Source organism: Marmota monax, unplaced genomic scaffold (assembly GCF_021218885.2).
Source record: "Marmota monax isolate L192 unplaced genomic scaffold, Marmota_monax_Labrador192_F-V1.1 WCK01_AAM20220418_F8-fsc00102, whole genome shotgun sequence".
Classification (NCBI taxonomy): Eukaryota; Metazoa; Chordata; class Mammalia; order Rodentia; family Sciuridae; genus Marmota; species Marmota monax.
The window spans coordinates 927206-953402 of NW_026692494.1; the positions used below are offsets into that span (position 1 = coordinate 927206).

The following is a 26197-nucleotide window of genomic DNA, read 5'->3' on the forward strand; positions in this document are numbered from 1 at the left end:
AAAAGCACCCTGCACACTATCGCCACGTGGGTCCCCCATTCTGATATTTCCTTTGTGTTTCCGGGTTTACAGTCCTGAACTGTGGCTCAGCACCCTCTTCATTCCTCAGAAGGAAGAGTGGGTCAGAGTAACTGATGAGCGAGGACAGAGAAAATATGGTTGACACCATACTTGCAAAAATCAGGGAAGCTTTTACTGTGATGCAACAAATGCTGGAATTGATGGTCGGGTGGAGGAATAAGAAGGGAACGTGGAGTATGCACTGTGAGATGGAGGAGGGTGGAGATCAGAGACCTGGGCCGGGCATATACACATGAGGCGAGGACATGTGATGACATGAATAGGAACTCAAATGACTTCAGCAATGAATGAACGAGACGCATGGATTACACTTCCAAAACATTAAATATGGATGTTAGATGCCGGGTTAGTTTAAATAGGAATGCTGTCCAAAAGCCTCACCTGGATATTGAAGCTGGAAGATGGGTCTTCAGGAAATGCAGGCAGACCTAGGAGTCAGAGGGTCCTGGACAGGAAGGCTCATCTCAGGAGGAGGCTCAGGTGCTGCTTCCTGTTCAGTGAGGTGGTTCCATACTGACGTCTATAGTCTCTGTTCCTCTGGAGGCTCATCCAAACGTCCTCATTAGATCACCTATTTTACTAATGCTCTGATCCCAAGAGGGCACGTCCTTGAAGACCAACTCTGCAGGAGGGAAGGACTCAGGGCGGCTGATTCCTGACCCCTGAGGCCATGTTTGCCCCTCTCAGCTCTCTGCACTGTGTCTGCTCAGCTGCATTGCTTGGGCCTGGCCTCTCTCTAAAAATGTCCAGGGCTCCTTTAAATTACAAAGTCATCATTTTAAGTAATCATTTCAAGAGTCTTGCTTCGATCATTTGAAGACATTTCCTCTGTGTGGGTGTAGATGACACTTTCTAAGATACTAGCTAAGGCATTCTCACAGTCAGCTTTCTGTTGCTGTAACAAACACCTACGTGAGGTTCATTGTGGATCATGGTTTGAGAATATCATTCCAAGGTCACTGGGCCTGTTGCTCTCAGCCAGTGACAGCACAGGACATCATAGAGGAGAGCAGGGCGGAGGAGGCCTGTCCACTCATGGCAGCCAGGATGTGAAAAGAGGGCAAGAAGAGGGGCTGGCGTCCCAACATCCTCTTCAAGGGCAGTGCCCAGGGACCCAACTTCCTTCCACTATGTCCCACAGCTAAAAGGCCCCAACGCCTCCCTGTAGTGCCACATCACGAAGACCAAGCCTTAACACAGGGGCCTTTAGGGGACGAATACCCAACTGTAACTTTGCACCACTGCCAACACCCAGGGTGTTCCCCCAGCTCAGACAGCTCTTTGCTGGACTATAATTTTTGTTTCTTAAAATTTTCAAAGAAGCTTCTAATATATTCTCTTTCATCACTGCTGATGGCCAAAAATACAGACTTAGCTGTTACTCCCTGCTCACCATTTCATTAATGTCGTTTTCAATCCCATCCAAATAATTTCAGTTTCTGTTCCTTCACATTACACAACTTTGAGGTACAATTACGGCTTATTGCTTTTAATACAGAAACAATCACAAAAACTAACACAAGGCAGGACCATGAGCTGTGCCCAGATATTCAGCACACTGGACGGGATTTCATCATTTTACAGGTGGAGGTGGAGCTCCGTGTTAGTTTTCTTTTTAAAACATTCTATATATAAAGGCTTCAATATTTTCACATTGAATGAAACTTAGACTATATTAAGTATTTACATAACAATTTACAATTTGCAAGATGTATTATTTAAATGGATGACTATATGAAGACGTTCTTCACCATGTTAACCTCATCCACTTTAAAAAATGGGAATAGTATATAAAAGATATCAGTGGAGTTATTTCAAAAGGGTCAATGTTTATACTGACAGCCCCCCAAAACAGCAATATGTAAAAGCAAGATAAAGCTTTCAAGAGACCAAAAAAAAATCAAATATACTAAGGTAAGTGAGCAGAAGCCAAGGAATTCTGTGGATTCATCTTTGATGGTATTGAGGACACAGTGTCCCAGGAGGACAGTAGTGTGCCAGAGCAGAGGCCGTCTCCATACCTGAGCAACGTGGTGAACGTGAGCTTTTCCTGCACCCATGGCTGTGGAGTGGAGCACCTGAAAGTTTCAGAAAAGCCTCCAAGGAAGAACCTCACTGAGCTTGCTGCTGACTGTCTGTGGATATCTGGCAGTCTGCCCACCACTGAGCAGAGGCAGGGGACTCCATGTAGGGGTGGAGAAGTTATTGGGTGAGACCAACTGAGAACCTGCCACAGGAGAAATCACGCTAAAGCTGTCATTGGATTGACCTTAGGAAACCTGAGAGGAGAACAGCTGTGGGGAGTGAGTGCAAGGGTCACTTGGAGGAGTCTTGAATAAGGGAGAAGACATTGATGCTGTGGTGAGGGCAAGAGGAGATGTCAGGCAGGGTTTTACTTTTGCAGTTCTGGGGATAATACCAGGCCTTCCACAGGGGAGGCCCGCACTCTAACACTGAGCGACAGACCCAGCCACAGAGCCATTTTTTGAAGAGAAATTCGTATTCTTTGAAGTCAAGATATCAGACTCCCAAGAGGAACATCTACCCCGATGTGAGGTGACTTCTGATGAGTTCCCAAATAGCACGTGACTCCTGAAAACTCCCACCCACAAACAGCCACAGTGACCTTCTCGGTTCTCAAGACCTTCCGTTCTCTGTCCACCAAAGTGGCGCTTCGCCAGCAGCAGTGTCAAAGCAGGACCCACGGTCAAGAGCAGAGCGCGTGGTGTTGAGGCCTTAGGCGTGACGGCTCTTAGTTGTTGAGGCATCCTGAACAGTTTCCACTTAACCATGAAATACTTCTCCCTAAAGGAACGGGGAGCAAAGGCCCCTGGGGCTAGGAACCCGAGACTTTCCTGATGCACACTCAGCGGGGAGCGTGGTGAGCCATGATCATCGGTGGCTGCTGTGGAAAGGGCCAGAGTTCCACAGATCCCTGTCTCCTTTCTCACCCTGAGACACCTGAGGAGCCAGCTCTCCCCTCCCCTTTTCGGCTCTCACCTTACTCCAGCGCACTCAGGCATGGACACACCTCTCTGTAGTGGAGTCACACATCTCTTTCTAAGCATTTCTAAAGAAAACCCATCACGACAAACAAACAAGCCAGCTTGAGGTGAAACTAAACATTTGTGATAGAAACACAAGCTTTGTTATATCAACTTTGTCTACCAATTTCCTGCATAAATGCAAGTGCTATTATAGAGACGGTAATTTCCCCCCAAATGCACAAATACAAAGGGGCAATTATAGGACCGGCTCCATAAATATGGTTACGTGTTTTCTAGGATATTGAACAATTTGAAAGTGCTATGTGTAACCAATGAGGACCTAGCATGCCAGGTAAGCATGCTTCATTATTTTTGTAGAATTCCTGTACCAACCTTACCCCATCTCAGGGTCTTTGCTTCAGTGCATGTATTTGTAAACAGTACGGGTCACAGATGTGAACTGAGTGTCTCTCATCAACATTGTTGTAGAAAATTGCAAATTAACAGAAAAGCTGTCATCCTGAGGCACTAGCTGCTTTGAAGTTGTAACAGAAAAATCTTAGTTTTATTACCACAAACAGGTTGATTTTAGGGGCTGGTGTGTTACAGTGAATGTGTGAGCCATTGGTACTGGGAAAGATGCAACAACTCTCCTGTACCAGCAAGGCAGGCCAGAAAAACACCACCACATAAGCGGACACTTGACATACTGCTGAATTGGAAAGAAGAGAGAAATGTGAAGTTCTGCCGCTTCAAAGGCAAAAAGAAACTCTAAGAGGTTTTGTGGTTTAAAAGGCAATGCTCAAAATTTTTCAAATTGGTGTAAGTAATTCTTTCACCATCAAGAATCATTGAGGCAAATCATCAGGGAAAATAGAGCCTCGCTATTCATTCTAACTGAGCACTGTGTACATCCACCAAATGGTGCACAGCTGATGCAAAACAGGCCTGAGCCCTAAGTGACAAATTGGCAACTCCAAGGATCAACCTAGTTAAAGAATTTTGATAAATTGGCAAACAATAGACACCTCAGTAGAAATATTTCAATTACATAGTTTCCGGAAGGGGAAAAAAAAGTGGCTCGTGTAGCATGCGGAAAGACACTTCTCCTTATAAAAAGGAAAAATATACATCCGTGGCCCCAATTAGCAGCACAGCTGCCATTGCCTGGTTCCATTTGCTGCAGCACAGAAACCTGATTCTTCCCAAACATGATGGCACTTACAAAATATTCTGAAATCTATTTTGATACTGGTAGAGATATTGGGGAAGTGGTTTGTGAGTATGAGTCGCTAGTCCTGCCACAACCAAGAACCAGAGACTGGGAGACTTAACAGAAATTTATTCCCTCACAACTCTGAAAGCCAAGGTATAAGTCAGGGTGATTGTCTAACATGTTCCCATGTGATGCTGATGATGCTGGGCTATGTATTTTATGATCGTTTCACCCTGTCTTTTTTTCCACTATAGGGTGAAAAATGAAAATCTGTAGCTTAATATTTATATTAGCGGACTTGATAAGGTAGACTCACCTCTCTACATATTGGTAATGGTTCAAGAAAAGTTTCAATGACTTGTTCACTGAGGAAAAAATAACAGTCGTCATCTGCGGTATCCAATATTGAACTTCTGATATCACTCTTGTGATTTCAACAGCAGAGAGAATGTTCAAATTATCTGACTAATATAAAATGCAACTTTTCCAAAGACTCCGTCATTTTGAACTATTGTACAAGTGTGTGTAATGGAATATGTACAATCTATTTCATCATTTGCACTACAAAGTAGATTTGGGCTGGGCACGTAGCCAACATGATGTTAACTGCCTTCACGGTAATTGCAAACTATTTTAAAATTTCTGTTTAGATTTTTAGATCAATGTCTCCTGAGTACAATTATAGTCTAAAATGGTTCCTGACACACAGACCCTGCTTTTGCTACCAGAAAGTGATATGCAGACATTACAAACATTCTCTGCACATCATCAAAAATGTGTCTTTACTCAGAGCTGCAGAAATAGAAATAAAATGAAACCATGTCCTGTGTAATTAGAAATAGTAAATAAAAATAATAGCTAAGGTATTGTAAAAATACAAACGAGGTGTCTCTATTTAAAAGTCACTGAGTATTTGCTGACCTATAAATTTCATTGTCATTGTTTCTTATGGAAGATTTTCATCTATTTGCTCTGATGAAACCCGAGTGCAGACATTAGAGATAGGGCGATTACTCCCTAGAGTTTTATGAATACCTTTTCCAATTCCATCACAATACTTCAGTGTAATTTTCCTCCCACTGGGGAATTGTGAGTTGAGACTGTGGTTCTGCATTTTCAATTAAGGTGTTGCTTCAATGACAAAGTCACCAAGAGCATGGTCAGGTTTCAGCCAACATTTAATAGGTGCCGATGGTGCTTTGTGTGAATTTACATTTTAAAATCTTTCACATTTGAGGGCTTGTTTTCACATTTTGGTCAATTTATTTCACAACATGTTATCTTCTTATGGATTTATAAGATATATTATTTTAAAATTATGGCATTTTATGCCATATGGTATTGTGGTGTCCTTCTTAAGCTTATACTCACTTGACAAAAATATGTGTAAGAGATAAAATATACAAAGACACCCACTGCCTTACAGAATAAGATCAACTATTCCAGGCACCAGAAAGAGAAGATGTAAAGACAAGAATTTTGCAGACACTGAAGTATAACTCCAACGTGATGGAGGGGATAGGCAGGAGCCAAGGGACTCCACAGATTCATCTCCTTCCTCTTTGCAGGCAATGAGTACTACATGACTTAAACTAGTCCCCAAGGGCATAGAAAGGACTTCCTTATTTGAGAAATATGGTGAAATTGAGAGTTGATTGCTGCCTAGACGCGTGACTGTGGACTTGGAGCCTCCAAGGAAGAAAGTAGCCTGGCTCACTCCTGGCTTGATGGATGGGCCTGGGACATTCTCTACCTCATCAAGCACCAGAAGTCAGTGAAGTGCACTCAGAAGTAGAGACTTGACTGGTCACAGATGAGGGAGCTGCAAACCTGCCAGATGAGAAATCAGGACAAAGCCTCACTGGATTGAACCCACAAAAACATAGGAGGAGAGAAATACCGAGCATCAGTATAGAGACCTTGGGAGAATTTTGTGACAAAGGGACAAGAGGATCAGACTGGAGCAGAGCAGCATGAGGGGTCTGGAGAGGATTTGAGGTTTGATTTCAAGAGAAATTTGTGGACAGCAGATGGTACTGTAAGTGCAGTCGTCAAATAGGAAAATGAATCATGCAAAAAAGAGATGGGATTTTTTCCGAAGCCGGGGACCTGGCTAAGAAGGAGTAAAGGTGTTCTACACAAGGTAGAGGTGTTGGGTCTTGACAGAGTACGTACATGGCTGGACACGTTTCCCTCCAAACAGAGACAAATGAAAGAGAATCATCTTGGAACCATGTTGGGAATCTTCCTTTTTTACTTTTCTGCTTTTATTAGTACACAGGAATTATATGGAATTTACAGAATGTTGGATTTCATTGTGGCATATTCATACGTAAACATAACCTATTTTAATCATCTCTACCTCACCTTTCCCTCCTTCCCCTCCCCAAACCCCCTTTCTCATCTCTAATAATCTCCCTACTATTTTCATATCGTCTTTTTTGTGGTTGCCATGTTTGAGAGAAAACACGTGATCCCAGCCTTTTTGAGTTTGGATTATTTTGCTTAACATGATGAACTACAGTTCCATCCATTTTCCACCCAATGGCATGATTTCATTGCTCTTTAAGCGTAATGTACAACTCCATTGTGTATATAAACCACATTTTCTTTTTACAGGTGCATATTAACTATTATTCAGTTTTGGTTTCATAACTGCCTGTTTGCACGAGCTTATAACAGAGTTTGATCAAAACAAGTCGAGCTTTTTAACCTGATGCAGCCTCATCGTCCATTCTTGCTGTTGTTGCCTGGGCTATCCAGTCCTACTCAGGAAGTCATTGCCTGCCAATATCTGGAAGCATTTCCTCTATGTTTTCTTCTAGCAGTTTCAAAGTTTCAGGTCTTATACTTAGTTCTTTGATCTACTTTCAATTGATTTTCACAGAGGGATAGAGAGGAGACCTAGTTTCGCTCTTCTACATATGGATATCCAGTTCTCCCAGTGCCATTTGTTTAAGATTCTGTCTTTCCTCCAGTGCCTTCTTTGGTCCCCTTTGTCAAAGATCAGATGCTGTAGCCATGCGGGCTCACTCCTTGTCTTCTGCTCTCTCACTGGTCTTCGTGTCTATTTCTACACAAGGACCAAGCTGGCATCATCATCACTGCCTTGTCGCACACCTTGCAGTTGGCTGTTGAGGTGCCTGCACCGTGGCTCTCCTGGCCAGGGTTGCTGGGCTGCTCTGGGTCTTCCCTTCTGACTTCCCAGATGTCAAGACGTGGTGGAGAGGAGCAGTGCCCATGATGTGTGCTAGCACCAGGAGAGGAAATTGGCATTTCCCCTTTATACTAGTACCAATATAAAGATTTTAATCAGGATAGAGGCTTCAGACAGTGTATTGATTACCACGTGGCACTCCATGAAAAGATTCAGTAATCAGTGCAGAAATTATTATTAATCCAAAAGAAAAAATAAAATATCCACAAAGATTCTGTTTCCCAAAAGGTCAGCTTCTGAGGGCCGGGGCAAACATAATTTGGGGACAAAGGGTAAGGGATTCTATTCAATCTGGTATACACATGAATGGAAATAAGATATTTTAATTTTCATTATTTATTTATGCAATGCTGGGGATTGAACCCAAGGCCTCACATATGCTAAGCAAATACTCTACTAGTAAGTTACAGTTCCAACCCAAAAAACATCTCAGAAATGTCACAAGAAACATTTCAAGAGGAATGACTTTTCCTATCCATTTCTGGGGTGAATGATAATATTATTTTAAATTTAAATTTACATATATTTAAATTATTTTAATACTATGTGTATTCTACCAGTTATAATATAAGATTTAAATAAGCTACAATGTTATGTATATTAATATATAACCTACATATGACCCATTAACCTAGCTCATTTTAATTATATATATACATATAATGATATGTAACCTATAATTGTATTTTTATTATGAATGTTATATGATATATAATATCATATGTGTATATATGTACATACATGTGCATAAAAATATAAAGAGATATATACAGTAGTATATGTATATATTGGAAATAAAATCATAATATCAAAGAGATACCTGCATTTCCTTGTTTTTACCACACTATTTACAATAGCTAAGGTACAGACTCAAAAAAGGTGTCCATAGGAGCTGGGGTTGTGGCTCAGTGGTAGAGCGTTTGCCCAGCATGCATGAGGCACTGGGTTCAATCCTCAGCATCACATAAAAATAAAATAAAGGTATTGCGTCCAACTACAACTAAAACAAAATATTTTTTTAAAAGGTGTCCACTGAAAGATTAATGGAAACAGAAATTGTGACCTCTGTATAAAATGGAATATTCTCAGCCAGAGAAATAATGAAGTCCAGCATGTTAAGTGAAATAAGCCAGGTATAGAAAGACAAATCGCACATATTGTCACTCATGTGTTGCAGAAGTTAACCGAGTTGGTCTGATGGAAGCACAAAGTATGCTAGTGGTCACAGAGGCCAAGAAGGGTAGGAAGGAGGGGAAGTAGGGAGGTTGTATCATGGATACCAAAAAACAGTTGGATCGGAGGATTAAGTTCTAATAATCTGTAGTAAAATACGGTAAAATAACAATAGTCTAGAACAAGTAGTACATATTTCAAAATACATATAGGCCAAGAGAGGAGTTCAGACATTCCCACGACACAGAATTGACTAATGATTAAGAAGATAACATTTTAATTACCCTGATATGGTCCCTATATGTTGTGTAATATATTGAATTACCACACTGTACTGAAGAGATCTGCACAAATATTGCGTGTTCTTAAGTTTGTTAGACACTTGCACAAATATGCCACAGTGCAACCCGTTGTTCTGTGCAATTCATATGCACCAATGAAAGAAGGACCAGGGGAATGATGAAACTACAAAAAAAGATTTTAGGATGACAACTTGTAAAGATCATCTGTGCTTCATGAAGAGCAGAGAGAGGCAGTGAGTCCTGTTTCTTGTTGTGTGCAACTTGGTCCTGCACTGATGTAGCCATTGATGACCTTCAGGCCTCAGGGACACTGTGAGGAAGAAGTCAGCAGGGGAGTGAGACGTTACCCGCTAGGTTTCTCCCTGGACCACCCTGTCTCTGAACTCTTCCTCAGGAGAAATGAGCATTGTAGCAAACACTGGAAAAGAGTCGAGATTCTTGTCTGATTGCTCCTGGGGGCATCCTCTATGATAGTGGGGAGTCTTTCAAATCTACCCAAATGTAGTCAAGTGCCCCTTAATGATGGGGACACATTCTGAAAAATGCATCATTCAATAATTTCATTGTGTGAACATCATGGGGTGCACTTGTGCAAGACCAGATGACATGGCCTATATGCACAAGGCCACATGGCCTAGCCTGTCGCTCCCATGGCCATGATGGACAAACAATGGGAGATAAAATCAAGCCCAAGAGGAAAGTATGCAATCAAGAGATGCAGTAAGCTCAGGTCGACAAGGCTCCTGCCAGCACAATAGAGTACATGGTCTTAGAGTAAATGATCTTTGTAAGCAGAAATAGTACACTCTAAAATAACGATACGAAGTGAGTCTGACTCCGAAAGTCAAGTATTTAATTTTTCTCTTATATGTGGAACACACACACACACACACACACACACACACACGCATACACACAAAGATGGCATAAAAGTAGAAGGGACACTATGGCAGAAGAGGAAAGGAATCAGAGGGAGGAGTACATGGCTTGGAAATGCACAAAAGATGTCCTAGGCACAATCAGCTATGCTTCAGTGAAACCCCTTATTCTGTATTCTTAATATGCACTGATTAAAAAGTAGATTATAATAATTGCCTAAACCAGTAACATATCCAATTACCACCATGATCAAGCATCACAGAGTACATGCTTCTCTGTGGTGCACAACTTTTATTCAACTGACAGCAGCGTGGATTTGTTGACAGCAGCATCACCACGAGAACGTGAGGAATGCATTGCACTACAATGTGACACAGCAGTGACATCAGGGGGACAGGAAGTCTTCAGCTGCATTATAACCCTAAGAGACCGTGATCATTTATGCAGCTTATCATTGGTCAAGACGTCACCATTCCAGCCCACGTCTGACTGCACTCTCCTGCTTCTGTAACCTGGCTTGCTTGCATTGGTTAGACCCCCAAACATCCCTTTTGCGGTTTTCAGGCTTATAAGGAGCGCCCTTGTAATTGTTCGGGGCTGATCAGGGGAACAGCTTTATGTTCTGGTCAGTCGCCACCAGTGTGCTTCAGTAAAGGCTTGATTCGATTATACGTGAGTGGTCTGGAAGTCAGTTTATGAAACCCCGGGACGAAGCTTTAACTATAACATAATGAAAAAATTAATCCAAATAAAATAAAGAACTCTAATGAACTACTAAGAATGACAGGCAATTGAGCAGAAATAACACAGGTAGATATTTTACAGAGGAAAAGTAAATCCTCTATTACATGAGAAGTTGCTCAAACTCATAAGAAAAACAAAAATTTAACTAATATCTTACATGCACCACATTGGAAGGCAGTCAAAATGCTAATTATTTGAAATAAAAGATATTTCTTAAAGCCTATAAATTTATTCAACCACTTAGAAAATGCTTTGAAACTGCCCCAAAATAATGGATGCTCCTGTGTACCAAATAATTCCATCCAGATAGAAAACACTCACTCGTTTCTACCAGGGAACATGCACAAGATCATTCAAACACCTTTGCTCACAATGGCAGAAAACTTAGCTTGCAATTCTGATGAAGCTCAATACACACAAGACCCTGTGTATGATACCAAGCAGCAAAAACAAAAATAAAGAAAACATTCACACAAGAACAGACCACTAGCATCAACATCAGAAAGGATGACAAGTTAATTTTCACCACATATTATGTGTTTTACACAGCATTAAAAGAAAATGAATCCGTGCATTCCCCAACAGGGTGATAAAAACATGTGGTTGAATCCTATAAAATGACAGAGTTGTTGGACAAACATGATCAGCAACACACAGTATCAAAGGATTCAAACTAATTAAAGAATATAAAAAAATGATCAATATAAAATTTGATAGAGATGCTAACAGCTAGAGGATGCTGCAAGAATATTCTATGTTTATTCTTAAACCAGTGGTCTGTAGGTATGTTCTCATTAAGGTACTACAATTTAAAGACTACAGATAAGTTTATACATTAAACATATGTTATTTGATTAGGTACATTTGAGGCATATTGTATATCAGAAATGCATTCTTTTCTCTTCTTGAAATGCTGTTACCTATCTTCCCAGACTTGAGACAGCCTCAAAAATCACACAAAATGCTTATGAATCACTATTTCAGACATTGCCCCAAAGATTCAGACTCAGCAGTTTTAGGTGAGATTAATGAAACTGCAGTGTGAACAAAGTCCATAGGTGACTCACCCCTGCATTTGCTCTGTGGGCACCAGTGGAGGTGGGAGCTGTCCACTAATCATGGTGCTGAATGCTTTTCCTAGTGATAGACGAACACCTCCTGCATCAAAGAAAACCTCTCGGATTCTTCTGTGAGAATTTCATTGGTTTCAACAGTGCACCTGGAGACATGACTATGGGAACTTTTTTCTATTTGTTGGAAATTCATCAGACTTCTGTCTTCTCTTTGGCTGTTTTCTTTTTTACACCACATATCTCCTCCAATAATGGGAACATTTCTCCACAGAAAATGGTTTTCCTCATAAGCACACATTTACAATTTTTAAATGAGTAATTTACATGCTGACTTGATGCCCTCTGGGAAACTGCCTTAAATCAATCACCTGAAGAATTTTATTTTGCTCAATATTCTCCACAAGGTTTCTCTGGCATCCGTGTTCCTAAGAGACATGAGGGACCATAGTGTGATGAACACAGCCTAATTTCATCTTAAGATTGGGATCCATCTCATCACAAAGTCATGAAAAGGTAATTTCTGTTTTACTATAAATTACTGTGATTTCTAAACTTGTTTGGAATTCCTGCCTGTGCCTTGAACTCACCCATGCCTGGCTTTCCCTGACCAGATAATAACCCTCTCTAAAACCTTAGTGGTTCCTCATAAATTCTGGCTCCCCCTGACTAGATAACAACCCTATCTGAAACCTCAGTGGTGCCTCATGAATTCTGATGTTGGGATCTAAATTTATTCCCTATCTTGAAATGTTAAGCTATATGGATCATTAACCTACCATCTGTCTTTGTATTATGCTTATCAAAATCCTGTCATGTGTAAGTTCTCAAGACACCCCCCTTTTCAATGTTTTGTGCCATAAAACCTCATTGCTGGACAGCTGGGGTTGCTGGTCTCTAGCCCGTGTTAGTAGAGAGCCGCTGATCAGCTCTCTATGTGTACACAAATACAACCATGCTTTAATTTGATTTAAAATTGGAGTCAGTGGTCTTTTTTTCTTTCTTTTTTGCATCAGGGATCAACAACAGACCATGCATATGTGGGGCTGATTCTTCCCACTGAGCTGTGTCATTTCACAGAAGAGATTTATCCAGCCCAGGACAGCCATTCAGGAGCACACAGGTGAAAACACAGTGCGAGCAGGGACCAGTGGGAACAGTTCAAGCAATCTACACAAAAGATGCCATTTTCCTTGGCAATTTCAAATATAGGAAGGGGGATGGCACCCCCTACTATGCCAGCTGCAGAGGGAGGGCTCCGCTTACACATGGGCCAGCAGTGGACAGCCAGCCTCCTCTTTGAACGTCTGTGTGGGGAAAAGGGAAGGCAAAGCTCAGGAGTCAGCCTACATAGTCACTTGCTGGAAACTGTCCTAGTAGAGATCATCTTTTCAATTCACATGACAGATATACTAGTCCCCTATCATGCAGGGTAAATGCACTTCAAGACGCCCAGTGGCAATGGCACTGCAGATATCTCTGCAAAAAAATAATAATAATAATTTAAAACAAACATATATTTTGTTTCCTAGACATGCATACCTATGATAAAATTTAATTTATAAATTAGACATGCTAAGATGTTAACAATAACATAGAAGAATTAAAATACTGTAATAAAAGTTATTTCGAATCTAAAAATATGAGTCAGGTATGCCTGTGTGCCCCATTTTACCCATGATCTCACATAACACTAGTGGCATAACTGGTTGAGGAAAGGAGGCATTAATCTGGGGAATTCCTGACCTTTCCCAGCTTGGTATTGGCTGATCCTCCATCCTAACCTGCCAGACAGTGTCACCCTCTTCCCTCCACCTCCTCTGCTCTTGCCCATCACAAGTCTTTCCACACACACAGACATTCCTTCCAGCTCCACTGGATTCTATCCTCTTTCCTAGGTGTCTTTAGAGTCACAACTATCCTTACACACAGTATTGTCACATTTCATCTCAAAATATCAGGTGGATAGATGGATATGTATACATATGACAAATTCATAAAATATCATCAATGTACCATAAAAAGGTAAGCATTTAGGGGATTCTGTGCATGGTTCCATGAAACTTGAGTGTGTTATTGCATATTATAAAGAGCAGCTTTATAATATGCAATAACACAATATATTCTCTTTACTCAAACTGTACTAAATGTTAAACCAACTTGTTTAGAATTCTACTGCCAATTCTAAACACTCAGCATAGTGAATTTCATATGTATATAAATTTTATATATATAAATTCATACTATATATTTGTATTTGTACATATGTATATACACCTATGAGCACACATATCATAAATTACAAGTCCTTGTTATAAATATTTTTGCAAAAAATTTCAAATCATCAGGAAAGCCACTAATCTGTGATACCATGTATCTTTGTGATTGTAACTAAAAATTTTTTAGAATAAAACATTTGGATTGGTATACATTGCTATTAATTTTTAGTATTAAGTCTCTTTTTCATGTGATAAAAGCCACTAATCTGTGATACGATGTACCTTTGTGATTGTAACTAAAAATACCTGAGGTGTTGCTGTCATTGAGGCCTGGGAATATAGCACAGAGGAAAATATGACAATCCTATAATTCAGAAAAGAGAGTCTGGACAGATGTCAGTTCATAAGTATACAGTTGCTTTATTGGTTAACTGGCATTACAATGAATGGTTGAACTGCTTAGTGAAAGATGCAAAGGAATAAAAATGAATTTCCATCTTTATTTCACATAAGGTAATAATAAATTTCAGGTGGTTTCAGTCTCAACTGGAAAAACAAGAATTTAAATCCTGTACTGAGGCAAGCAAGGGTTTCAAAATCAAGACCAAAGAGGCACAAACCAGGAGGGACAATATTGACAAATTAAACCTGTTGAAACTCACCACTTGTGTGCATCTCAAATACCATACACCCATGAAAAGGAGACTCAATACTAAAAATTAAATAGCAATGTATTTAAATAGCAATGTATTATATTTTAATGCACCATCCCAAATGCACTAAAATATAAATTAATTTTTAAAAATAGGATTGAAGATCAGTGGAGAAGAGGAAGGGGACAGGGGGAGGAAGGAGGGAAGGGTAAGAAAAAATACTATGGACTGAAATGGAGCCAATTATTCCACGCATGCATGATTATGCCAAAATGAACCCCACTATTTGTGTAGAAATATAATGCACCAATAAAAACATTTAAATTAGAAAATCTAGCACATGGAAATATCATGATGCCTGTACCACATAAGAGAAAATAAGTGGCACATAAAATGTAAAATTATTCTCAAAACACAATAAGATAAATATTAAATTCAACAGTATTTTACACACACTAGATTATCAGAGTAAATGAAAATGTTTTGAGGATGATGTGAAATGCCAGGAATATCTAATGGGAAAGTAACTGGTTCAACCCTTTAGGAAAACTCTTTGGAAAAACTAAAACATGATGAACTGCCCTATTACAGCTGACAATTCCACCCCAAGTGAAAAGCTACCTTTGATTTCCTTCATAAGCCATGGAGAATATTCAATCAGCTTTATTCACAATAGCAAAAAAATAGACACCCAAATTCACCAACCTCAGGAATTCTGCTTACTCTTAATGTCCCCAGGCACAGTGAGCACTGTGGAGCATTGATAATAAACAACTAACTGCTGGACATGATCGGTTCTGAAAGACAGTGATGAGGGTAACAGGAAGACATGCAATCCATTCATCAAGTCTGAATTTATTGAGGTCATATAGAAGTACTTTTATGTAATAAATTGTATAGGGATAGCTCCAGGGGTCATAAAAAGAATGCATTCATGTCCTATGAAAAAGTCAGTTTTGTAGATTAAAACATGATCAACTACTGCCCATCAATCAAATCCAAGCCACATCAATCCAAAATCAGTGTCCATGATTAACCTGCCTACTTTTTGTCTCAGTGTCTTCTACTCTTTTGTCTACCTTAAAAGGAAACATGGTCACATTTTTGGCTCACAGAGACAATCCAGGAAATACTCCTCCTCTGCAAATCCCCTCTCCAAAAAAGTAGCATTGGCCCATTTTCTTATATAACTACCTTTCAGCGGTACAGGACTGCTCCCGTGCTGAAGGCCACCATCCAGTCCACTGCAGAAGTGTAGCCTGGATGACCCAGGGAGACGTTAAGTATCAGTATGAGCAGGAAAAGGCACTGGGGTTCTAGTGTGGCTCGATGTCTGAGTGTGACTGTTAGGTAATCTTATTCTGAGGATTAAAGGAATCTTGATAAAGCAATCAAATGAACTGTATCAGGTTCATAAATCAAATAATCATCTCAACCCACTTATATCATTAAATTATGAAAACTTATAGATAATGACCTTAATATGGTAGATGCTATCATTGTCTTAAATGATATGGACTATCAATAACAAGTCCCAGAAATTGACTGATAGGCTATGAATATTAGGATTAACTTCAGGCAGCAATTCATATGACCCCAAGCACAGGAACAGTTAGCAAGCCTTGACTAGGGCTTGGTTTAAATACTATCACTGCTCTGTCTGCCTCTTCAATTTACTGCACCACAAAACTCTTTTTAAAATCAGACACTGCTGCTGCAGACCTCAGAAAAGGAACTGTGTTAAGAGACTTGGAATCATGTCTCCTAACAGACTTAGCATGAAGCAATATCAAGATTCAATCCAAGTTCAATGTACCTGGTCATTACATGATATAGTCATTTAGAAAAATGTAGGGACAAAAGGATTAGGCTTCTGGTTCTCCCAGAATACTGTTTTTGTTGTTGTTGTTTGTTTGTTTGTTTGTTTGTTTTCTTTTCTTTTTATGTATTCTAGAAACACAAGTCAAAAGAAACTGACAACACGTCATAGAGAAGCTGTCCTTCCTATGAGCTTCCTCAGGGCTTCCTTCATGTCCCTGTTCCTCAGGCTGTAGATAAAGGGGTTCAGCATCTGAGTGACCACAGAGTACATAACTGAAGCCACTGCAGTCTTCCTGGGAGAGTCAGTCACCTCAGAGCTAATGTACACCCCAAAACCTGTCCCATAGAACAAGGAGACAACAGACAGGTGAGACCCACAGGTGGAAAAGGCTTTCTGCTTTCCTTTGGATGAGGGCATTCTCAAGACAGAGGACACAATGTTAACATAAGAGAAAATGATACCGCAGAGAGGAACACCAGCAAATAGACCAGCCACCAGATATACCAGGACATTATTGATGAGGGTATCAGAGCAGGCCACCTTGATGACCTGAGCAAGTTCACAGAAGAAGTGAGGGATCTCCACATCTGAGCAGAAGGACAGCCACAGCACCATCAGAGTGTGGAGGAGGGCGTGCACAACACTAATGAGCAGGGAGAGTAGAACCAGCAGGACACGGAGGTGGGGATTCATGATGACAGTGTATGTCAGGGGGTGACAAATGGCCACATAGCGATCATAGGCCATCACTGCAAGCAGGCAATTTTCTAAACCACCAAAAATCAAGACAAAGCAGATCTGGGAGAGGCAGCCTGCATAGGTGATGCTCTGATCCTGTCTCAGGATGTTCACCAGCATCTTGGGGATTGTGCTGGTGATCAAGCAAATGTCATTGAAGGACAGGTTGGAGAGGAAGAAGTACATGGGGGTGTGGAGGTGGGAGTCATTGCTGACAGCCAGGATGATGAGCAGGTTCCCCAGGATGGTGACCAGGTACATGGACAGAAACAGGCTGAAGATGAGGGGCTGCAGTGCTGGGTCATCTGTCAGTCCCAGGAGAAGGAATTCTGAAACAGCTGTGTGGTTTGTAGTTGCCATGTTTTTGAAAAATCTGAAGACAAAAATAGGGTATAAAGGTAATAAAATGTATAGATGGCAGCAGCAAAACTTGGTAATGTGTTAGCAAACTACACCTGCAGATACCTTGAACTTTGGACTTCTAGACTTCAGAACTTAGAGAAAATAATTTTATGTTGTGCCGCTTAGTCTACGGTACTGGATTATGGCAGCCCTAGCAACTAGAACACCATAAACCCCCCTCTCCAATATCCCTACAAGAATTCAGCAAATTTCAGAATATTCCATAACCATCATCATCACTGTGCTGAATTTCAGACCAGCAGAAAAGCACTTCGTGCACATATCTATGAGAATGTGGCAAGAGGATGACACACAGTTGACACAAGATGCATAGGGGACTCTTTTCTCTCTCCCTTGTTTTTTATTTTCCCTTCCTGTTTCCCAAGATGAAATTTGAATGTCATTCTTGCCCTCAAGTCCAAAGCATTTGCTAAAGGACTCTGCTACCTGGTTGACTTCGAAAGGAAAGACTTCAGCCTCTCACCTGAATATAGAAGACTGATGGTCTGTCCTCAGGAAATGCAGAGAGGCTAACTGAGTCAACAGGCTCCTGTTCAAGAGGAATCATCTCTAGGAAGAGGCCCAGATGTTGTGTCCTGACTGATGCAGGGCTGTCAAGTGAGGTGGCCCTAGCCTGACTTCTGCAATCTCTGTGTCCCTAAGGCTCAAATTCAAAGCTGCTCATTAGACCAGCAGTCATACTCTCATTCTGATCCCAGGAGAGAACATCCTTCAAGACAAACTCCATACGTCCTCACAGATGGGGAATTGAGGGTGGCTTGTTTCCTGACCCCTGAGGCCCAGCACACAACATCCCCTTCTTTCCATTTTTGCTTGCCATAGCTGTTAGATGGACTGGCACACATTTTACATGGCACTTTTCCAATGAATTCCCAACTTGCACTTCATCTTTACACAAAAGCATCTCTTTTTTGTGATATCATGCCATAACATCACAAAGGATGATTCCAATTCAAGTGTGTACATTCTACATATTCAGATAAGTAATAGAAACATAAATATATAGCAATCATGCTAAAAAATGCAAATATTCATGTTTCTGCATCCTAAAATTCATTGTATATGTGCTATATATTCAGAATTTTCATTCTTTACAATTTTGCATAGAAGACCTAGTCAATCCTCTCTGGTAACTGCTGAATGCAGAAATTAGAGGCAGGACTGTTACTCCTCATTTAGAATGGTATTTATACATTTTTCTATCCCAACAAATAATACATTGCTGTTAATTATATTTGCCTGGCTGTGCCATAATACACAAGAAGTGATTCTTCCTATCAAACAATACCTTTGCACCTGTTGATTGAACTCTCCATTTTTCCTTTCTCTCTGCTTTGTTTGAATATTATCCCTGCCCTGACTGACATCTCAACTTGTTATTCTCTGAGACCACACCATGAAGAAAGATGCTGTCACTATAACCCCTGCTACAGGCTCTGTGTCACTGGACCCCAGCTAAGAAATTGTGGTTAGAGAATTGAAGTCACGCTATTTTCTCAAGATGGCGGGACAGAGGGAGGCAGCATTCTGTATCTGCTCCATGATCCAGATCTCACCTTGTCGAATACTGCATCTCTGAGAGTGGTAGAGGACCCCTGTCCACTCCGCATAAATCACCAACACTGTGACCCTGAGCAGGGCTCTGGGCCTCAGAGTTTAACTAGGATGCCTGGCATTCAAGCAGGACCCAAAGCCCGAAGTTCTAGCCCACACAAGGCTCGGTGAGTGCCATAGCAGAATCACCTATCAGCACATCTGCAGATGGCCAAGACCTCTCTCGGCTCCCACGCAGGTCACTCAGCTGCTCCCTACCCACAGCACAACGCCATCCCCGGCTCCCCCACCTCATCAGTCTCTCCCCCACCTCCCCAGGCTCCCCCACCTCCCCAAGCTCCCCCACCTCCCCAGGCTCCCCCCACCTCCCCAGACACCCCGGTGCTGAAAGCAGGCCGCCGCCATCTTGGCTCCACATTCTCGCCATATTAGCTGGGGGCAGTTCCCAGATCGGATCTCCAGTGGCCAGGTACCAGGCTTCCAACCTTCCCCCCTCCCCAGCGGTGGTGACCCAACACAGTAGCTGCCCAACACAGGTGTGCAGTGCGACCAAGGAGCCACCCACGGGAGCCATGGGGTGAGAGGTTCCTCAATTGGGAACTGCCAGGGGAGAGGGAGATGGGGCTAAAGTCTGGAGCCCATCAGAGAGACCAGGAGCTGGGAAACCTCCAGGTAGAGAGGGAGATAGGACTGGACACTCAAGTTATATCAGCGGTACCAGAAAGAGACCTGTGAGGTGCAGTCTCCCTGCAGGGCTGACGGTGCCACTCCTTGTCCCAGGTGCCCTGCACCAGAACCAGGCTTCCCACCTGGTTACCTCCACCATCCCAAGGGCAGAGACACCAGCTTACAGAAGACGACACCACCTACTGGAGGAGAAGAGAAGCAGGACAGACATGGAGCTCTAAAGCTAGCTACAACCCTGGCTTCTCCCCCTCTATCCTCCGGCCCTCACACCCCAACATATGTGAAGCCAAGAACTTTGCATGAAACACGGCTTTGAGGACTGAGTCATCTGAATAGTATAATATAGAGGTGTTGTATATGTCATTTTTTTTCTTTTCCTTTTTCTTCTTTCATTTTTCTTTCCCCTTTTTACTGTTTTAACATCCTGTATTTTTCTAAATACATATGTGTCTGTTTTATGTGCTCTACTGTCGTCCTACATACGTGCCTACCCTAAATTACTTCCAGTCTGTTCTCTTGCTACTAACCCTCTACACTAGATTTCCCTTCCACACTTCCTAAGATGTATTAACTCTATATCATCACATCCTACCTCCTCAGCACATCGTCCTATGCCCCACCCCCAGTTCATTGTCCACTCTCAGAAATTGTAAACCTTTTTACAAAAATACTGATTATATTTTAAATAATGATTGAATCCAACATTTCTGTACATTAAGACTAAATTGAAAACGTCTTAATAACAACAAATTGTTCATAGGTGGTATATTGTTGATATTGTGATCTGTTAACATAAATATATATGTTCCAATTGTCCTTCCCCACAAAGGAGAGGTCTTGGAACCCTACAAGAGCACTACAAACCTATAGGGTAAAGAATGACCACACAGTGATAAAGGTAAGAAACCATGAGCAGAACATTCAAGAAATATGGGATAGCATAAAAGACCAAATTTAAGAGTTCTTGGTATAGAGGAAGACATAGAGGTCCAAATCAAAGGAATGAACAATCTATTCAATGAAATAATGTGAGAAAACTTTCCAAACATGAAGAATGAATTGGAAATTCAAATTCAAGAAGACTGCAGAGCGCCAAATGTACAAAATCACAACAGACCCACAGCAAAGCACATTATAATGAAAATGCCAAACATATAGAATAAGGAGAGAATTTTAAAAACCACAACAGAAAGGAATCAGATTACAGATAGGGGGAAATCAATTAGAATAACAGCAGATTTTTTAACACAGACCCTGAAAGCTAGAAGATCCTGGAACAACACATATCAAGCTCTGAAAGATAATGGTGCCAACCAAAATCTTGTATCCAGCAAAATTAAGCTTTAGATTTGAAGATTAAATAAAAACCTTCCATGATAAACAAAAGTTAAAAGAATTTATAGTGAGAAAAGAGACACTACAAAACATCCTTGGAAAAATATTCCATGAAGAGGAAATGAAAAACACCAAAGAAAATCAGCAGAAGGAGGTAGTACCCTAAAGGAAAAACTTCTATCAAAGAAGAAAATCAAGTCAAGTTAAATAACAAAAATAAACAAACATGACTGGAAATACAAACCATGTCTCAATAGTAACCCTAAATGTTAATGGATTAAACTCACCAATCAAAAGACATAGGCTAGCAGATTGGATTTTTTAAAAAGACCCAACAATATGCTGCCTAAGAAGACTCATCTGATAGAAAGAGACATCCACAGACTGAAGGTGAAAGGTTGGGAAAAATCATACCACTCACATGGACTGCAGAAGCAAGCAGGGGTTTCCATCCTCATATCAAATAAAGGAAACTTCAAGCCAAAGTTAATCAAAATGGATAAAGAAGGACACTACATACTGCTCAAGGGAACCATACACCAACAAGACATAACAATCATAAACATATATGCCCCAAACAATGGTGCAGCTATGTTCATCAAACGAATTCTTCTCAAGTTCAAGAGCCAAATTGAACACAACACAATAATCTTGGGTGACTTTAACACACCTCTCTCACCACTGGACAGATCTTCCAAACAAAAGTTGCATAAAGAAATTATAGAACTCAATAACACAATCAATAACTTAGACTTAACTGACATTTATAGAATATTTCAACCTGCATCAAGCGGAAACACTTTCTTCAGCAGCACATATATCCTTCTCTAAAATAGACCACAAACTATGCCACAAAGTAACTCTTAGCAAATACAAACAAGTGGAGATACTACCATGCATTTTATCAGATCATAATGGAATGAAATTGTAAATCAATGACAAAATAAAAAATAAAAATTTCTCCATCACCTGGAGACTAAACAATATGTTACTAAATGAACAATGGGTTACAGAAGACATCAAGGAGGAGATTAAAAAATTCTTAGAGGTAAATGAGAACATAGAAACAACATATCAAAATCTCTGGGACACTATGAAAGTAAAAGCAGTTATAAAAGGAAAGTTCATTGAATGGAGTTCGTTCCTTAAAAGAAGAAAAAGTCAAAAATAAATGACCTCACACTACGTCTCAAAGCCTTAGAAGAATAAATCAATAGTAAAAGCAGTAGAAGGCAAGAAATAATTAAAATTAGAGCAGAAATCAATGAAATTGAAACAAAAGAGACAATTGAAAAAATTGACAAAACAAAAAGTTGGTTCATTGAAAAAAATAAAATAAAATTGACAGACTCTTAGCTACCCTAACAAAGAGTAAGAGAGAGAGAACTCAAATTATCAGCATACGTGATGAAAAAGGTAATATCAAAACAGATACTACAGAAATACAAAGGATAATTAGAAATTATTTTGAAAACTTACACTCCAATAAAATAGAAGATATTGAAGGCATCAACAAATTTCTTAAGTCATACAACTGTCCAGATTGAATCAGGAAGATATACACAATTTAAACAGACCAATATCAAGTGATGAAATAGAAGACGCCATCAGAAACCTACCAACCAAGAAATGCCCAGGACCCAATGGATACACAGCCGAGTTCTACAAGACCTTTAAAGAAGAACTAATACCAATACTCTTCAATTTATTCAGGAAATAGAAAAACAGGCAGCACTTCCAAACTCGTTCTATGAGACCATTATCACCCTGATCCCCAAAGAAGACAAAGACACATCAAAGAAAGAAAACTTCAGACCAATATCTCTAATGAACATAGATGGAAAAATTCTCAATAAAATTCTGGCAAATTGAATACAAAACATATCAAAAAGATCATGCACCATGATCAAGTGGGATTCATCCCAAGGATGCAAGGTTGGTTCAACATAAGGAAATCAATAAACATAATTTATCACATCAATAGACTCAAATATAAGAGTTATATGATCATCTCAATAGATGCAGAAAAAGCATTTAACAAAATACAGCACCCCTTCAAAACACTAGAAAAACTAAGGATAAGAGGACCATACCTCAACATTGTAAAGGCTATCTATGCTAAGCCCCAGGCCAACATCATTCTAAACGGAGAAAAATTGAAGGCATTCCCTCTAAAAACTGGAACAAGACAGGGATACCCTCTCTCACCACTTCTATTTAACATCTTGAAACACTGGCCAGAGCAATTAGACAGATGAAAGAAATTAAAGAGATATGTATAGGAAAAGAAGAACTTAAATTAGCAGTATTTGATGACAATATGATTCTATACCTAGAAGACCCAAAAAGCTCCACCAGAAAACTTCTAGAACCAGTAAATGAATTCAGCAAAGTAGCAGGTTATAAAATCAACACCCACAAATCTAAGGCATTCTGTATATCATGACAAATCCTCTGAGAGGAAATGAGGAAAACTACCTCATTTACAATAGTCTCAAAAAAATACTTGGGAATAAACTTAACAAAAGAAGTGAAAGACCTCTACAATGAAAACTACAACATGCTAAAGAAAGAAATCAAAGAAGACCTTAGAAGATGGAAAGATCTACCTTGTTCTTGGATAGGCAGAATTAATATTATCAAAATGACCATACTACCAAAAACATTATACAGATTTAATGCAATTCTGATCAAAACCTCAATGGCATTTTCATAGAAATAGAAAAAGCAATCATGAAATTCATCTGGGAAAATAAGAGACCCAGAATAGCTAAGCAATCCTTAGCAGGAAGAGTAAAGCAGGTGGCATCACTATCCCAGACATTAAATTATATTACAGAGTTACAGTAACAAAACCAGCATGGTATTGGCACCAAAACAGACTGGTAGATCAATGGTACAGAATAGAGGACACAGAGACTAACTCACAAAATTACAATTATCTTATATTAGACAAAGGTGCCAAAAACATGCACTAGAGAAAAGATGGCCTCTTCAACAAATGGTGCTGGGAAAAGTGGAAATCCATATGCAACAAAATGAAATTAAACCTCCCCTATCTCTCACCATGCACAAAACTCAACTCAAAATGGACCAGGGACCTAGGAATTAAACCAGAGACTCTGCGTCTAATAGAAGAAAAATTTGGTCCTAATCTTCATCATGTGGGATTAGACCCCAACTTCCTTAATAAGACTCCTATAGTGCAAAAATTAAAACCAAGAATCAATAAATGTAATGGGCTCAAACTAAAAAGTTTCTTCTCAGCAAAAGAAACAATCTGTGAGGTGAACAGAGAGCCTACATATTGGGAGCAAATTTTTACTCCTCACACATCAGATAGAGCACTAATCTCTAGAGTATATAAAGAACTCAAAAAGGAAACACCAAAAAACCCCCACAAATAACCCAATCAATAAATGGGCCAAGGACCTGAACAGACACTTCTCAGAAAAGGATATCCAGTCAATCAACAAATATATGAAAAAATGTTCATCATCTCTAGCAATTAGGGAAATACAAATCAAAACTACTCTAAGATACTATCTCACTCCAGTCAGAATGGCAGCTATTATGAAGACAAACAATAATAAGTGTTGGCGAGGATCTGGGGGAAAGGCACACTCATACATTGCTGGTGGGACTGCAAATTGGTGCAGCCAACATGGAAAGCAGTATGGAGATTCCTTGTAAATCTGGGAATGGAACCACCATTTGACCCAGCTATCCCTTGCCTCAGTCTATACCCAAAGAACTTAAAAACAGCATACTACAGGGACACAGCCACAACAATGTTTTTAGCACCACAATTCATAATAGCTAAACTGTGGAACCAACCTAGATGCCCTTCAGTAGATGACTGGATTTTTAAAATGTGGCATATATACACAATGAAATATTACTCAGCAATAAAAGAGAATAAAATCATGGCATTTGCAGATCAATGGATGGCATTGGAGAAGGTAATGCTAAGTGAAGTCAGCCAATCCCCAAAAAACAAATGGCAAATGTTTTCTCTGATATAAGGTGACTGACTCATAGTGGGGTAGGGAGGGGGAACATGGGAGGAATAGATGAACTCTAGATTGGGCAGAGGGGTGAGAGGGGAAGGGAGGGGGCAGGAAGTTAGCAATGATGATGGAATGTGATGGTCATTGTTATCCAAAGTACATGTATGAAGACATGAATTGGTGTGAACATACTTTATATACAGAGATATGAAAAATTGTTCTATATGTGTAATAAGAATTGGGATACATTCCGCTGTAATGTATTTTAAAAATAAAAGCAATGTATTTTAAAAAATAGCAATTACCTATTCCCTTTATAATTGCAAGTGACAATATAGAGAATATAATCCTTCTAACAAATTCAGAAATTTAAAGTGATAATCATATGTATGAGATGGTGGACATTGATCCATTTTTATTATTATCCTTAACAATTTCTAAAATATTCTGTGTGATCATCTGAACTAAGTATGCCATATAACTATGTTCCATTGCCTTTTTAAAGTGACTCTACCAACTGTTCCCAGTTTCATGGCCTTATCTTCAATATACATGTTTCCTAAAGACTACAGACCCCAGATTTAAATTATCAGTGTTCACTATTGTTGTATGAAATTGCATACTAACAGAAAATTTGTTAACCTGTGGTAAAAGCTACATTTGTGGTTGTAAGGAAAAGAATGTCAAAGGATTGTTACCACAGTCACCTTAATTTTGGGAGGTTGGCATACTATAATACAAAATATAATAAAAGATGTAAGACATTAGGGTACGGAGAGTGTCGCAGTGGGCAAAGGTGCAACTTACACAGTCGAGGGGAGAAATAAAGAATGTCGATGGTTCTGCTCTTTCAGTATTTTATTCACTGAAATCACTCAATATAATCAGTGACAATCTTTAATGCTGGGCACTGCAATAGAATCAATTCAAAGCAAACAATTCTAATTCTAAGCACTGCAAACACACTTAATCATGACAGACTCATTACAGACATTCCCTCTGTGTGCTAAACTCAAGTCTCAAGTCTTAGGTCTTCAATCCAGCAGATGCACCCTCACTCAGACCAGTTATCAGGTCAGGCACCGAT

The 26197-nt window shown here is 39.9% G+C and overlaps 1 protein-coding gene across 1 annotated transcript; it reads right to left on the reverse strand.

Moving 5' to 3' along the window:
- Positions 1-16525: 16525 nt before the first annotated feature.
- Positions 16526-17461, reverse strand: LOC124092215 (olfactory receptor 7G2-like). Its single transcript, XM_046443688.1, has one exon. The coding sequence runs from the start codon at positions 17459-17461 to the stop codon at positions 16526-16528; it is 936 nt and encodes a 311-aa protein (XP_046299644.1).
- Between the last annotated feature and the right edge of the window lie 8736 nt (positions 17462-26197).

What these genes read in the sequence shown, in the direction of transcription:
- LOC124092215 (XM_046443688.1), bottom strand. Translation starts at nt 17,461, where the DNA reads ATGGCAACTACAAACCACACAGCTGTTTCAGAATTCCTTCTCCTGGGA.